This window comes from Podarcis gaigeae (assembly GCF_964106915.1).
Source record: "Podarcis gaigeae genome assembly, chromosome: 5".
Lineage (NCBI taxonomy): Eukaryota > Metazoa > Chordata > Lepidosauria > Squamata > Lacertidae > Podarcis > Podarcis gaigeae.
The window spans coordinates 7773978-7789932 of NC_139681.1; the positions used below are offsets into that span (position 1 = coordinate 7773978).

General features: G+C 47.7%; 1 protein-coding gene across 1 annotated transcript; it reads right to left on the reverse strand.

The window, feature by feature from the left end:
• Positions 1-4176: 4176 nt before the first annotated feature.
• LOC310845220 (potassium voltage-gated channel subfamily A member 6-like) lies at positions 4177-5892 on the reverse strand (the record flags this gene model as incomplete). Its single annotated transcript, XM_083740016.1, has 1 exon — positions 4177-5892. The coding sequence occupies one exon, from the start codon at positions 5890-5892 to the stop codon at positions 4339-4341; it is 1554 nt and encodes a 517-aa protein (XP_083596142.1). The 3' UTR covers positions 4177-4338.
• Between the last annotated feature and the right edge of the window lie 10063 nt (positions 5893-15955).

Sequence of the window (15955 nt, forward strand, 5' to 3'; positions counted from 1 at the left end):
TTTCCACTGGATAACCCTGACACTCTTATAAAAATCACCTAGAAGACTTCTTCCAAAATTCCTGGGATTTTTTTCTGACAGAGTTCCTTGTTTTCCATCATCTGCGTGCTGTGCCACTGCAAGGACAACAAGATCCAAAACACAATGTGCCCATGGAAATGTGGACTAGTATCATGATCCATAGGACGCGGGTGGCGCTGTGGGTTAAACCACAGAGCCTTGGGCTTGCCGATCAGAAGGTCGGCGGTTCGAATCCCCGCGACGGGGTGAGTTCCCGTTGCTCGGTCCCTGCTCCTGCCAACCTAGCAGTTCGAAAGCACATCAAAGTGCAAGTAGATAAATAGGTATCGCTCCAGCAGGAAGGTAAACGGCGTTTCCGTGCGCTGCTCTGGTTCACCAGAAGCGGCTTAGTCATGCTGGCCACATGACCCAGAAGCTGTATGCCGACTCCCTCGGCCAATATAGCGAGATGAGCGCCGCAACCCCAGAGTCGATCACGGCTGGACCTAAAGGTCAGGGGTCCCTTTACCTTTAGCTTTATCCATAACAAAATAGTGTGGTGGCAGGTGGTGGGGAGGGGGTTAAACACCCCCACCTCAGATACTTCTACACTTCAAGTTCACTGGCTTGGCCCCGTGATTGAGGGGGCCGGGACCATGTGATGTTCACACGCCACACGACATGCTGAGGTCAAGTGCACACGCCACACAACATGCTCATGACATGCATGCATGCAGCGCAACATGAGTGAGGTGTGCATTTTGAAGGGCATTTCCCCCCACCAAAAAACCACTCCTAGATGGTACCCCCACTACACCCATCACTCCCCTCTCAAAACTGATTTCCCTGAAAATATTTCAAAATATATTTTTTAAATATTCACTTACAGAACAGAACGTTCTCCCAGAGGTAAGTAGAGCTGTGGTGTTTTCATCTCTTGAACAGAACTGCAGCCTCAGAGGGGCTGCAACTCACTCACACATACTCACAGAAAAAGAGGGTCTCCTGTCTTGATAATAATAAAAATAGTTTGGTTCACAATCCATTCTTTAAATCTATATTCTTATCTCATTGTCAATACAGTTAATAAATAGACCTAAACCTAAACAGAAGAAGGATTACTGCAATGTGTTCACTGTGGGCCTGGTTCGGAAGTTCCAGTTGGTGCAAAATAGCCTTTGCTATTGCTCATCTGCTAAGCCAGAATAGAGTAGAACTATTAGGTAAAGGTAAAGGTACCCCTGCCCGTACGGGCCAGTCTTGCCAGACTCTAGGGTTGTGCGCTCATCTCACTCTATAGGCTGGGAGCCAGCGCTGTCCGGAGACACTTCCGGGTCACGTGGCCAGCGTGACATCGCTGCTCTGGCGAGCCAGCGCAGCACACGGAACGCCGTTTACCTTCCCGCTGGTAAGCGGTCCCTATTTATCTACTTGCACCTGGGGGTGCTTTCAAACTGCTAGGTTGGCAGGCGCTGGGACCGAATGACGGGAGCTCACCCCGTCGTGGGGATTCGAGCCGCCGACCATGCGATCGGCAAGTCCTAGGCGCTGAGGTTTTACCCACAGCTCCACCCACGTCCCAGTAGAACTATTACTTCCCTTGATTTGAAGTAGAACTATTACTTCCCTTGATTTGCAGCCTAGCCTAGCTTTAGCTTTTTGCTGCTGCATCACATTGTTGACTCATGTGAAGTTGTTTTTTTCTACTAAGACCCCTCAATGCTTTCATGTGCACAAGTGACAAGCCGGGTGTCCCTACCTTATATGTGTGCCTCTGGTTATTTTTTCCTAAAGAATAGAACTTTACATTTGTTTCTGATTTTAATTTTGCGTTCATGTTTATTATAGATATAGATACTGTTGTAAACCACTTTGCTATTTTTTATGATATAGTGGTAATATACATATTTTTATAAATAAGAATAGGATGGTATAGGGTTCAATTTTGTCCTCTGCTAAACCACCTTAGACCTGAAGCAACACTGGCAGGAATCTACTCAGTTTTTTCTTCTCTCGAAGTAGATTCTTCTTCCAAACCCGTGAATTTTTCAGCATTCAGTCAATTCTAGGTAGCTTCCTCAAAAACAGACACAGGAGATGCGATAGCCGTCTTCAAATAGCTACAGGGAAGATGGAGGAAGCTTGTTTTCTCCTGCTCTGGAGGGCAGGACTCGAACCCATGGCTTCAAATTACAAGAAAGGAGATTCAGGCTAAACATCTGGAAAAACTTTCTGACGGCAAGAGCTGGCTGGCAGTGGAACGGACTCCCTTGGGAGGTTGTGGACTCTCCTTCCTTGGAGGTTTTTAAGCAGAGGTTGGATGGCCATCTTGTCATGGATGCTTTAGCTGAGATTCCTGCATTAAAGGGGGCTGGACTAGATGACCCTTGGGATCTCTTCCAACTCTATAATTCTATGATTTTCAAAATAATCTTTTCCAGTGTTCCAGTGCCTCTCTCAGCGATGAGCTGCAAAACCTCTCTCGCGTTGTTAAATTATGTAAACTGTTTTGCATATTACTTATCTTAATGGAATACTACACAATGCATTATTTATGGTGTTTTCTGCTCACCTCTTTCACTCATGCACTCGCTTTTTGGGGTTCGTTTGCCAGCAAACCACCTGGACTCCCCCCCCCCCGAATGTGCACTCGGCACATGAATGTATGCTCCACTGAAGCACTGAAACCCTTGGCTCTCTCAGGAATACATGTATGGCACATGCATTTTCAAAAAGACACATGTGATGCTTTTAAAAAAAATAATAATGGTGTGTGTTTTTTTTTTAAAAAAAAAGGTGGACAGTCTACTGGAAGCATGTCAGAAAGGGCAAGACTGATAATGCATGCCAGCACTCAGTTTGCTGACAGGCTATTAGCACTTTGGCACAGTGAACGAAAGGAGGGGCATCGCAGCAACAGGCCTACTTGCATTCATTTTAAGGCCCTTTCCCCATGAATACAACACAAAAGCAGGATTCCCGGGCAATTAGAGAAAGCTCCCTTTGGGAACAGTTGTGTACACAGGAACATTTTCAGACTTTAAAATGAATGTGCTTAAGCCCGGGGCAGAGCTTGCTACGGCAATCACTGTCACACAAACACACTGCATTCATTTGTACATGTCAGAACATCTGGATGGTGTGTAGAAAACCCACTGTCAGCCTTCTTTCAATTTGCGTTGTGTTTTTCCTCCTGCTCCAACATACTGCATGCAACCACTAACAGAGAGAATTCCATGTACATTGCATTCCAATTACTTTACTTTTTTCTTTTCTACTAGAAAAGAATCGTCTAGTCCAGTGTTTCCCAACCTTGGGTCTCCAGCTGTTTTCAGACTACAGTTCCCATCATCCCTGCCCACTAGTCTTGCTAGCTAGGAATGATGGGAGTTGTAGTCCCAAAACACCTGGAGACCCAAGGTTGGGAAACACTGATCTAGTCTCCAACCATATTTTTTGGGGGGAAATGAAATGGGTTTTAAAGTTTTAACAGATGCACCACTAATATTTTTCAGTGTGCACCTGCTAAACTTTTAAACTCATGACCTACGGTGCTCCTTTTCATCCCCTCTTTCTCACAGGCCTGTCCCAGCAGACTGAATGGTGTTGGCAGCCCCTAGAAGCAAAATTCCAGCTACTCTGAAGGCATGGAAGGGCAGCTTGCAAAATTAACCTTCAGGGAAATCAGCAAAAATATCATGAGCTCCTCCTATTTTTAGACCAAGCATGGTTGATCATAGACTTTCATCGCAAATATATTAGCTTCTCGGAGCTGTGTGTATTCACAAACAAGCACAACATGACACAACATGAATACAAAGGAAAATTTGTGAAATTGCATGCTGCAATTCTGGACGTCAGCTTTCGTTACTCAAAGGCATTAGCCAGTGGTTAGGGCTGATGTGGCTGTAAGAAATGTAAGGCTGGCAGTGGAACTCGAGGGCGTAGCAATTCCTAGCCTAATTGCAAACTTGATGTGGCATATTGCTTTTGCTTCTGTGAGTAGATAAGATAATAAGATCCATCCGCAGGCAACCGCTGGAAGAAAATCTTCTCCACCCCCCAGAAAAATAAATAAATAACGGATACACAACAGGTAACGCCCCATGATTGGAGAAGGAAATTAAGCAACTTATTACAGAAGTCAATGAAGCAACATAAATGAGGGAGTCGGTGTCCAAATCACAGCAGTTTTTATTCCAAGGAGCACAAATCATTTCCATTCAGACAAACAAGTGTTGTCATTCTTCTCTCTTTCTCCAATGCGAAGATGATCAGCTGCAGTTTTCCTCTACACAGCTTGAAGCCAGCAGGTTCAACTGAGGGCGATGAAAGTGATCACACCTCTGTCAGCAACTTGTTCTCTTTACAGGCGTGGTTGCTGGTTGGAATAAAGTTGGAGTATTTTGCAGATTCTAAATCTTCCGCCTCCAGGAAGTCTGATTTACTGAGTGTCCGGTTGCTGTCACCTTTCTTGGGCTCCGAAGAAGGAGACTGCTGCTGTCCGCAAGTGACGTGAGTATAGCGGGACTGCTCCTCCTGGTCAGTTTCTCGGTGGTAGAAGTAGTTGAAGTTGGAGACAATGACAGGCACAGGAAGGGCGATGGTCAACACGCCAGCAATGGCACACAACGACCCCACAATCTTGCCCCCAATGGTCATTGGGTACATGTCTCCATAGCCCACCGTGGTCATTGACACTACTGCCCACCAGAAAGCATCTGGGATGCTAGTGAACAAAGAATCCGGGTCATCGGTCTCAGCAAAATACACGGCACTGGAGAAGAGAATCACGCCGATGAAAAGGAAGAAGATGAGAAGGCCCAGCTCCCTCATGCTGGCTTGCAGGGTCTTCCCCAAGATCTGCAGCCCCTTGGAGTGCCTGGAGAGCTTGAAGATCCGGAAGACCCTGACCAGGCGGATGACTCTCAGGATGGCCAAGGACATGGCTTGCTGCTGGCCTCCGTTGCTGCTGCTGCCCGGCGGCTGCTCCTTCTTCTGCTGCTCCTGAGCCAGCTCCGTCCCCAGCGTGATGAAGTAGGGGATGATGGCCACAATGTCAATGATGTTCATGATGTTCCTGGAGAACTCGGGCTTGCTGGGGCAGGCGAAGAAGCGCACCAGCAACTCGAAGGAGAACCAGATGATACAGAGCGTCTCGATAAGGAAGAAGGGGTCGGTGAAGAAGGGGCGGGCGCTCGACGGTGGGCGCACGGGCGAGGGGGTCCCTCCGTCGGGCTGCAAGGAAAGCAAGTCGTCCTCTGGCAGCAGGTCCCGGGGGGGCTCCTCTCCGTAGCTGACGCCCTTGCTCTCCAGGCGGAACTCGGGCAAGGTCTCCAGGCAGAAGATGACGATGGAGATGAGGATGACCAAGACGGAGACGATGGCGATGCCCCGCGCGGGGCCCGAGCTCTCCGGGTACTCGAAGAGGAGCCACAGCTGGCGCTGGAAGGGCTTCGAGGGCAGCGGCTTCTCGTCCTCGGCGATGAAGCCCTCGTCCTCGCGGAAGGCGCCGATGGCCTCCTCGCCCAGCTGGTAGAAGCGCAGCTCCTCCACGAAGAGGTCGAGGGGGACGTGCGCGGGTCGGCGCAGCCTGCCGCCCGACTGGTAGTAGTGCAGCACGGCGTCGAAGCTGCTCCGGCTGCGGTCGAAGAAGTACTCGTTGCGCAGCGGGTCGAAGAAGCGCGCGCGACGCCGGGGGTCGCCCAGCAGCGTGTCCGGGAAGGCGGCCAGCGTGCGCGGCAGCGTCTCGAAGCGCAGCCCGGACACGTTCAGCACCAGCCGCTCGCCCCCGACGCCCGGCGCCTCCGGGGAGGAGGAGGAGGGCGGCGGCGGCGGCGGCGCCTCCGCGCGGCCGGGGACTCCCCAGGGCGCGTCCTCCGGCCCCGCCATCGCAGCCCGGCGACCCAGCGCCCTCGCTGCGCTCTCCTCCCGCCCGGCCGCCCCGTCGGGGCTCCGCCCGCCTCCTACCTTCGCGCGCCTCCCAAGGATGCCTCGCCCCTTGGCGGCTCCGCTCCTCCTGTTGCTGCTGGCGGGCTCCGGGCGCGTCTGGCGCTGGCTCGCTCCTCGCTCCCCGCCGGCGCTTCTTCGGCTCCTCCTCCCGCTGCTCCTCCCCGCCGCTCTCCGCCGTCGGACCGGCGGCACTCCGCGCGCCTTTGCGCTGCCCGCTTCCTTCCGCCGAGGCACCAAAATGCCATCTATTCGGACCCCGGAGCAGGATCACCCGATCTCCCCGCTCTCTCCGTCTGGACCAGGCAACGCAGGTGAGAGCTGGGCAGCGTCGCTACCTTTCTTCTGGCAAAATACAGGGCGGTAGGGGCCGATTTTTTGTTTCATCTGGTGCTGAAGTGACTTTAAAGCAATCCATTCCCGTCTATCGCAGCCTAACGGGATGACCCCTCTGGAATTTGTCGCGTGTGCACACACATACACGTGAATTTGTATTTACAGGTAGGTAGCCGTGTTGGTCTGCCGTAGTCAAAACAAAATTTTAAAAATTCCTCCCAGTAGCACCTTAGAGACCAACTAAGTTTGTACTTGGCGAGGCGATTGTAAGACGAGCTGTTTGTACAAAGGCTACCAGTTGCGGAATGACCTTACTAAATGCAAACAGAGGCTCCTCACTGGTGAAGCAGCAGGTGCACTCTGTGCATGCTCATGCCCTTCATTTCTGAGGCTTACATTTCCTCCTCACGTCTCCTCTGCTCATGTCTGTGGGAGGAGGTTTGCAAAGAAGAGGCGTTTGCCCACCTGAGTGATGGAAGTGGCACCTGGTAACTTCTCTCCTTTGCTAGCCCTCTCCCTTGCTGCTTTCCGGCCCACGGGGACAGGGCAAATGAGGGCACATTGGAGGTGGCTCAAGAAGAAGCAGGGACTGCTTTTGTTTCTTTGTCCACCTGCCCTTTCACTCTAGGTCAGGCTGGGAGAACCTTCAGATGTTGTCCTACAACCATCATCCCTGACCGTTGGCTCTGCTGCCTGGGGCCGATGTCCAACATCTGGAAGACCACAGGTTACCAATCTCCTTTTCTGTGAGGGGCAGAAGTAAGGGCTAGACCCAGTAATCTGAAAATAGGTGGGGAAGGAGATAAAGGGAGAGCGAGAGAAGCAGAGACAGGAGGGCAAGTATTAAATTGAAGCTAACTAAAGAATGAGGGGGACGCGGGTGGCGCTGTGGGTTAAACCACAGAGCCTAGGACTTGCCGATCGAAGGTCAGCGGTTCGAATCCCCGTGACGGGGTGAGCTCCCCTTGCTTGGTCCCTGCTCCTGCCAACTTAGCAGTTCGAAAGCATGTCAAAGTGCAAGTAGATAAATAGGTACCACTCCGGCGGGAAGGTAAATGGCGTTTCAGTGTGCTGCTCTGGTTCGCCAGAAGCGGCTTAGTCATGCTGGCCTCATGACCCGGAAGCTGTACACCGGCTCCCTCGGCCAATAAAGCGAGATGAGCGCCGCAACCCCAGAGTCGGTCACGACTGGACCTAATGGTCAGGGGTCCCTTTACCTTTTTTAACTAAAGAGTGAGGAGTCTTGAGCAGAGATGAGAGGAGAGGGGGCAGGGCTTAGCAGGACATCACACTGAAGATGCCCTGGTTTGGTGTGGTTCAGGAAGAAACAATGTGTTTCTTTAGCCAAAAACATGCCAGACATAGAGATGATTTTATACTGGACAAAATCAGTCAACTCTTTTGGGCTTTGTACACACATTGCCACTTGCTCTGTCTCTGTTGTGTTCCCATTGTTGATGTGCCAAGCAGACTACACATGACATTAGCCACGATTCATCTGTAACCTGTAGTTGCTGTTGTTTGGAGCATTTGCCTTCAAACCAGCTTCCATCCAATTTGCGCAGATAAGCCACAGTTGTGCTGTTTGAAGCAGCCACTGCACATTTGCAGATGACCCCTTCATTGAAGGGAGTTCTGTGTGGGGAAACAAATCAGGTAATTAATGCTCATTGGGTGAAAATCCCCTGCTCCCTCTCTGGTGTGTACACCAATGTAAAAAACGGAGTTGATATTCAGCAGGGGGAAATGACCTTGAAGCATTTTAAACCAGTAATGTGTACATAGCCTTTTTCTCCTCCAGAGGGCATGAGTAGAGATACTCAGTCTTCTGTAAAGAGACTGAGCCATAGCTGGAGACAAGAGGGCTGAATACCCGGTATGTCATTGGAATAGGAGGACAAATATGTCAAGGGCTTGAATGTGAATTAAAGGCAGAAGGTGATAGCAGAGGGGGTAATGATTCCACTAGATCAATGGGATGCAGGTCACAGAATGAGCACGAAGCGGAAATGTTCTGTACATGAATGATGTTCCTCCCTGAAGGAGATGAGGCATTTACCAGACAGAAAATTCTGCATTAGAGGTCAGATGGCTGAGCTCTTGGTGAAGCCAAGATCCAGAGTGTGTGAGGAGTCCGCCCTAAGCTGAAGAGTGAAAGAGGAAATTATGGAGAGGGGCTGGAGGCAGCTGAGTGAAGGGATTCTCAACATAGTAGCTAATGCTGTAGAACAGTGTTTCCCAACCTTGTGCCTCCAGATGTTTTTGGCCTACAACTCCCATCATCCCTAGCTAGCAAGACCAGTGGTCAGGGATGATGGGAGTTGTAGGCCAAAAACATCTGGAGGCACAAGGTTGGGAAACACTGCTGTAGAAGACAGAATCGGGATTCAAGTTGACCTTAACAAACTAACAAAATTAATTATTATTGGGACAAAATAAAGACACTTAGGCAGGAAAAACCAGATGCACAAATATAAGATGGGGGGGGGGTCACCTGGCTTGCTAGCAGTACATGTGAAAAGGATCTAGGGGTCTTGGTGGACCACAGGCTTAATATGAGTCATCAGTGGGATGCAGCAGCAAAAAAAGCTAATGCTAGGCTAGGTTGCATCAACAGAAGTATAGTCATACCTCGGGTTACGAACACTGTGGGTTGCATGTTTTGGGTTGCAGACCGCGCCGAACCCGGAAGTACCAGAATGGGTTATTTCTGGATTTCGGCACTCCGCTCACGCATGTTCAAAAGCACAAATTGACATCATGCACAGAAGCACCGAATCGTGTCATGTGTGTGTGCAGACTTCAGTTCGTGGCTTCAGGCTACGAACGCTGCGGGTTGCAAACGTGCCTCCCACACCGATCACGTTCGCAACCGGAGATATGACTGTATAGTGTTCGGATCAAGGGAAGCAATAGCAACATTGTATTCTGCCTTGGTCAGACCACACCTAGAATACTGGGGCATGTTCTGGTTTGTTTGTTTTTAAATAATATTTATTACTTTCCCAACATAAAACACTACAAAAGAAAAAAAAAGTTAAGCAAAACAATACAGTACAATACAAAAGAAAAAACACTACATAACACTAACACTAAGACATTAAACTAACAAAACAAAACAAAAACAATTTCAAACAATTTCAATATCTTATCTTTCATTCACTTGTTTCAACGACCTCCTCACACCTCCCTTTTTGTATTCCACTTCAGTTAATTGTTTCAGCAATTCCTTTCCATCTTCCTGTTTTCTGTCCTGTAATTATCTTAACATATTCTAACCTTATTTTTCCCTTTAATACACTAATAATCTATTTGTACTTAGTTCCTTATAACATTTCTACTAAAGCCATATAACTTCATCCCCACATTTTTCTAACATTCATTGATTTTACAGCAGTGGCGTAGTGTGGGTTGTCAGCACCCGGGGCAAGGCAAGTAATTTGCGCCCCCTAACCCGTGGATTTTAGCACTCGAGTCTCTTCCACTAGATTAGCGCCCCCCCCCCTCAGATGTTGCGCCCGGTGCGGCCGGCCCCCCTGCACCCCCCACGCTACGCCACTGTTTTACAGTATTTCTGTAAATAGTCTTTAAACTTTTTCCAGTCTTCTTCCACCGACTCTTCTCCCTGGTCTCGGATTCTGCCAGTCATTTCCGCCAGTTCCATATAGTCCATCAACTTCATCTGCCATACTGTGGCCAGTTCTGGGTGCCACAATTTAAGAAAGATATTGACAAGCTGGAACATGTGTTGTTGTTGTTGAGTCGTTTAGTCGTGTCTGACTCTTCGTGACCCCATGGACCAGAGCACGCCAGGCACTCCTGTCTTCCACTGCCTCCCGCAGTTTGGTCAAACTCAAGCTGGTAGCTTCGAGAACACTGTCCAGGGGCGCCGACTTATAAAAAATATTGGGGGGGCGGGGGCCCATACTGACATATAAAAAATATTGGGGGGTCCCAAGACCTCCAAACCGCTGCTGCTGGGGGAATGAAAGGGGCGAGCCCCGGGCTGCCCCGACCTTAAGTGAACCTGTGAGGGCCCGCCCTTTGCGGCAGCCGATTGGCTGCCGCCATGGGTGGTGAATATTAATGAGCTAGGGGGAATCCCCGCTTCTCGTGGGGCTGACGCCAGCCCCGCGAGATTGTTGATGGGTCGAGAGCCCGCAACTCCACCCCCTCTCTAGATCGGGAGTGGCTTTGTTTTAACTCATTACTGAATGTATTTTAAAAGGTAACTATCGTCAAACAAGGAAAATAAAAAATACCAACATAATTCTGTGATTTTACAAAGCATAATATAACTAATAATTTTCTTAAATTATTGGGGGGGCAGAGCCCCCCCAAACGAATTTTTGAGGGGGCTCGGGCCCCCTCAGGCCCCATGGAGTCGGCGCCTATGACACTGTCCAACCATCCCGTCCTCTGTCGTCCCCTTCTCCTTGTGCCCTCCATCTTTCCCAACATCAGGGTCTTTTCCAGGGAGTCTTCTCTTCTCAGGAGGTGGCCAAAGTATTGGAGCCTCAGCTTCAGGATCTGTCCTTCCAGTGAGCACTCAGGGCTGATTTCCTTCAGAATGGAGAGGTTTGATCTCCTTGCAGTCCACGGGACTCTCAAGAGTCTCCTCCAGCACATAATTCAAAAGCATCAATTCTTCGGCGATCAGCCTTCTTTATGGTCCAGCTCTCACTTCCATACATCACTACTGGGAAAACCATGTTGTTGTTGTTTAGTCGTTTAGTTGTGTCCGACTCTTCGTGACCCCATGGACCAGAGCACGCCAGGCACTCCTGTCTTCCACTGCCTCCCGCAGTTTGGTCAAACTCATGCTGGTAGCTTCGAGAACACTGTCCAACCATCTCGTCCTCTGTCGTCCCCTTCTCCTTGTGGCCTTGAGAGCAATCAAGGTAGCCAAGGGTTTGGAAACCAAGCCTTATAAGGAACAATTGAAGGAGCTGGGTATGTTTAGCCTGGGTTTGAGGAGACTTGGGAGGACATATACTACCCATCTTCAATTATCTCAAGGGCTGTCATATGGAAGATTGGGGCAAGGTTGTTTTCTCCTGCTCCAGAGGGCAGGATGCAAACCAATGGTTTCAAGTCACAAGAAAGAAGATTCTGACGAAACATCAGGAAGAACTTTTTGACAATAAGAGCAGTTCAACAGTGGAACAGACCACTCGGGAGGTTGTGAACTCTGCCCCATGGGGGGTTTTTAAAACAGAGGCTGGATGGCCATCTGTCATGGATGCTTTAATTAAGATTGCTGCATTGTAGGGGGTTGGACTAGATGATCCTTGGTGTCACTTCCAACTCTTCAATTCTATCTATGACTCTATGTCTTAAATGTAGTTTGAAAGAGACCCTGGCGAGCAAGCTAGGGCAGAAACATAGATACATGTTATGCATCAGTGGTGGACAAACTTTTTTTTTAAAATTACTTTTTAATTAAAAATTAAAACAAAACATATTATCCAGAAACATATCACCCTTATTTTCCCCCTTTTTTCCTCCCTCCCCCCACAGAACCCACCCACCCCACCCCCCGACTTCCCTCAGTTCCAGTCTTTGATTTCTCTAAAAATGCTGTTTTCTGCATGTTACACAGTTGTATAGATCCTCAAACTATTTAAGTAATAATTATCAATAAAAAGTTTGTGAATTTTTATTCAAAACCAGCTAAGGAGTCCAGTTCGCTTTGTTGCGTCTTCAAATACTTTGTAAAGGGTTCCCATTCATCTTTAAAGTCACAGTTAACCTTGTCACATAGCTTGTATGCCAGTTTTGCCAGTTCTGCATAGTCCATCAATTTTTTGCCGTGATTCTTTAGTTGGGCTTTCTTCAGTCTTCCATCCTTGTGCTATTAAAATTCTCACGGCCATTGTCGCATACATGAAGATGTTTTTCAGCTTTTTTGGCAGATCTTTCCCTTCAATCCCTAATAAAAATGCTTCAGGTTTTTTAACAAATGGAACATTTTCTTCAATTCTTTATATATCATTTCCCAAAATTTTTTAATTACCTTACAATCCCAAGTGGGGGACAAATGTTTCTAGTTGGCGGAGGGCCGAATTTGACACGTGGGTGGGCATGCCCAACTGTCTCTGTGACATCATAGTGCCATAGAATCAGGATTGGAGAGTCTCCTGTTCTCCAGGCGAAACATACTCCACGCCGCTCTTTGAATCTTCAGTTTCCAGATGTTCCATGCTGCTCTTGAAGCCTTTGAAAACCAGAGGTTCAAGAGCAGTGTGCTTTCCCCTCCCAGAGCAAGTCCCACCCTCCCCAACTATCAGCTGATGGGCCCCAGCAAAGGAATAATCGGGAGCTCATTTTCAGTTCCCAGTTGTTCCCTTGAAGCCACAGCAGTGCTTGCCCCAGAACTGATGTCACATATGATGTCAAAGGTGGGGTGGGTATGGTTTGAGGGGAAAGGCCTTGCAGACCATATTGGACACCTGACAGGCCAGGTTTGGCCTGTATGGTGGATTCCTTCATTGTAGAGGATTGGACTAGAATGACTCCTTCTATCCGTACAATTTTATGAGTCCAAGTTCCCTGGCCCTTGAGTTTGGCGGGGGGTGGAGTCTAAAAGTGGCAGAATTTGGCAAGAAGGCCAACGCTGCTGCAGCAGCCTTTGGGGTGTGGTTTGTGGGAAGAGGGGCTTTCAACAGAGTCAGTAGCAATAGTGTCAGAGAAGCTTTCAGTGAGAACAAGTAGCTGGGGGAAATATAACAGAGTTAAATAATACATTATCCTGACTGTGTGAATGCAGTGAAATAGCAGCTGAGGACTTTTTTTAAAAGCCTTTGTTTACAGGGCAACTGGGCACAATGTCAGTGAGATTGCAGCCCCCTCTTATCTCAGTTTGTGGAAGTCCCAACCCATGTATATTGCCATGGCTCCTGTTGACACTCCATAGCTCAGAGTAAGCCCTGATGGGAAGAGCCAGAGTCTTCCCCAGCCCCCCTACAAAAGTTCAGCTAAATGTAAAGTAACAAATGGAAATTTGTGCCAGGGGACTGTGCCCCAAGTCCTTCACCTGCTTAGCACCTGAAAGACGTCTGTCCCCTACAGAGCCCTCAGTGAAGAGCAGTGTGGAGAAGACAGAGGTCCTCTGGCTGGGATGGAGCGATATGGGATTGAGGGGGGCAACTCCCATCTCTTGCAGGGGTGCAATTAGTGCCAGCATCGTCCGTTAAGAGTTTGGGTGTAATCTTCAATACCTCCCTCTCTATGGAGGCGCAGATTACAGCTATAACAAAGGCGGCATTTCCTAAAGTGAAGGCCTTCTGGGAAATGATATATAATGAGTTGAAAAAGGTATTTAAGTATACCTTCACTAAGAAACCAGAGGCCTTCCTTCTGGGTATTGTCAGCCAGAAGGTGCTAAAGAAGGACCGAACATTTTTTCTGTACGCAACAACGGCAGCAAGGATACTTATCGCTAAGAACTGGAAAACGCAAGATCTACCCACACTGGAAGAGTGGCAGATGCAGCTGATGGACTATATGCAACTGGCCGAGATGACTGGCAGAATCCGAGACCTGGGAGAAGAGAGGATTGAGGAAGACTGGAAGAAATTTAAGATGTATTTACAAAAACATTGTAATTTGTTTGAATGTTAAGAAGGATGCTAGATTATAAATAATTGGCCACCACTAAATTAGATTTGAATTTGATTATAAGTGAGGTTAAAGGAAACACAAACCTTTTGGAGAATTGCTAGATTGTATTTAAATGAGTGGATACAAGATTGTAAACAAGTTGATAATTTGCTTGGAAAAACTTTTTAACGATGTAAGTGGGAGCGGGAGACGTGAGGGAGTCCAAAGAAATGATGAAACCACGTTTTGATATAAGCAATGTTGTTTATTATTTGTGCATTTGTATCAAAAAACTTTAATAAATATTTATTTAAAAAAAAAAAAACCAAAGGCGGCATTTTTTCATCTCCGCCAAGCTAAGCAGTTGGCTCCTTACCTCTCTTGCCCTGACCTACCCACTGTGATCTACGCGACGGTCACCTCCAGACTGGATTATTGTAACTCGCTCTACGTGGGGCTGCCCTTGAGACTGACCCAGAAACTCCAGCGGGTGCAGAATGCCGTGGCGAGACTCCTTATGGGGTCTTCGCTGCGAGATCATATTCATCCAGTACTATACCAGCTGCACTGGCTCCCGGTGGAGTACAGGATCAGGTTTAAGGTGCTGGTTTTAACCTTTTAAGGTTAAACCTTTAAAGGTAAAACCTTTAAAGGTTTTAACCTTTAAAGCCCTATACAGCCTAGGACCCTCGTACCTACGGGACCGCCTCTCCTGGTATGTCCCACAGATAAATTTACCCTCTGCAAATAAAAACATCCTGAAGATCCCAGGCCACAGAGAGGTTAGGCTGGCCTCAACTAGAACCAGGGCTTTCTCGGCCGCGGCTCCAATCTGGTGGAACACTCTGTCACAAGAGACTAGGGCCCTGCGGGACCTGACATCTTTCTGCAGGGCCTGCAAGACAGAGCTGTTCCACCAGGCCTTTGGTCAGGGCGCAGCCTGACCCCCTCCTCTGGCAACCTGCACAGAATTTTGCCAGCAATTTGATTTTAATTAATTTTATAATGAATGTTTTTAGAATATTGGATTATTTTGATTGTTGTTAGCTGCCCTGAGCCCAGCTTCGGCTGGGGAGGGCGGGATATAAATAAAAATTATTATTATTATTATTATTATTATTATTATTATTATTATTACTATTATTAAGTCCATGCATGGAAATCCATCTTTATAGATCAAACCTGGAGTCCAATGACATTTGCACAAAGGGCAAGCAGCAGACGTCCTTTGAGAATCATCTCTCATTTCATAGAAACTCATGACACCTAGATGCAAAGTAAGGAAAGCCAATGCTTTCGGCGAACTTTCAAAGACAAGAGGAGGAAATAGCTACAGATTGGTTTACAATTTAATTTTTATTTTAGTCCAAGGTTGAGGTCAGTAACAATGTGAAGATCCTGAGACAAGTCTCACTTTTGTGCCATGATAAACCTGCTCCTGTGCCTTAATGGGGAGACAGATGATATTGTCAGATGACTGGGATACAGCTCTACATAATTCATCCCATTTCTCTTCCAGAGCTTTGAGAGATGGATTCTTGTGCCATAATGGAACTGTAATTTTTTTTTATATAAGAAAAACCCCTTAATCTTTTATGGAAGGAGCACATGTCAAATGGCTGGGGGCTGTTGCATTTTTAATGGAAACTGCATATCCCAGGTTTGCTTTGAAATATTGAGAATGGTTCTCATACAGTTCTGCAGGCTAATAAAGATGCTTTGTAAATACGGGTTCCAAAATAAGTGTACTGTATCTTTCTCTCTTTGCAACGTTTAACCAGTGAATGGCCATTGCAGTTGTGGAGTAACCATTCTTCCATCTTCTTGTCTATATTGTGGGAATGTTGAGGGTGGCAGGAGAGGATATATTATTAATATCCTTCCCAACTTGTGCTAGCAAGTTTCTTCACTTAGCAGAGTGCATTCCCCTTCTTACACAGCAGAGAGCTGGTTGCAAACTCATGTGAGTTTCTTGAGACACTTCAATCTGGTTTGCCCAGATTGAGATATATTCTAATATTCCTGGTAAGACCCCTTTGGATCCCTCCTAAAAGAATAAAGACACAAC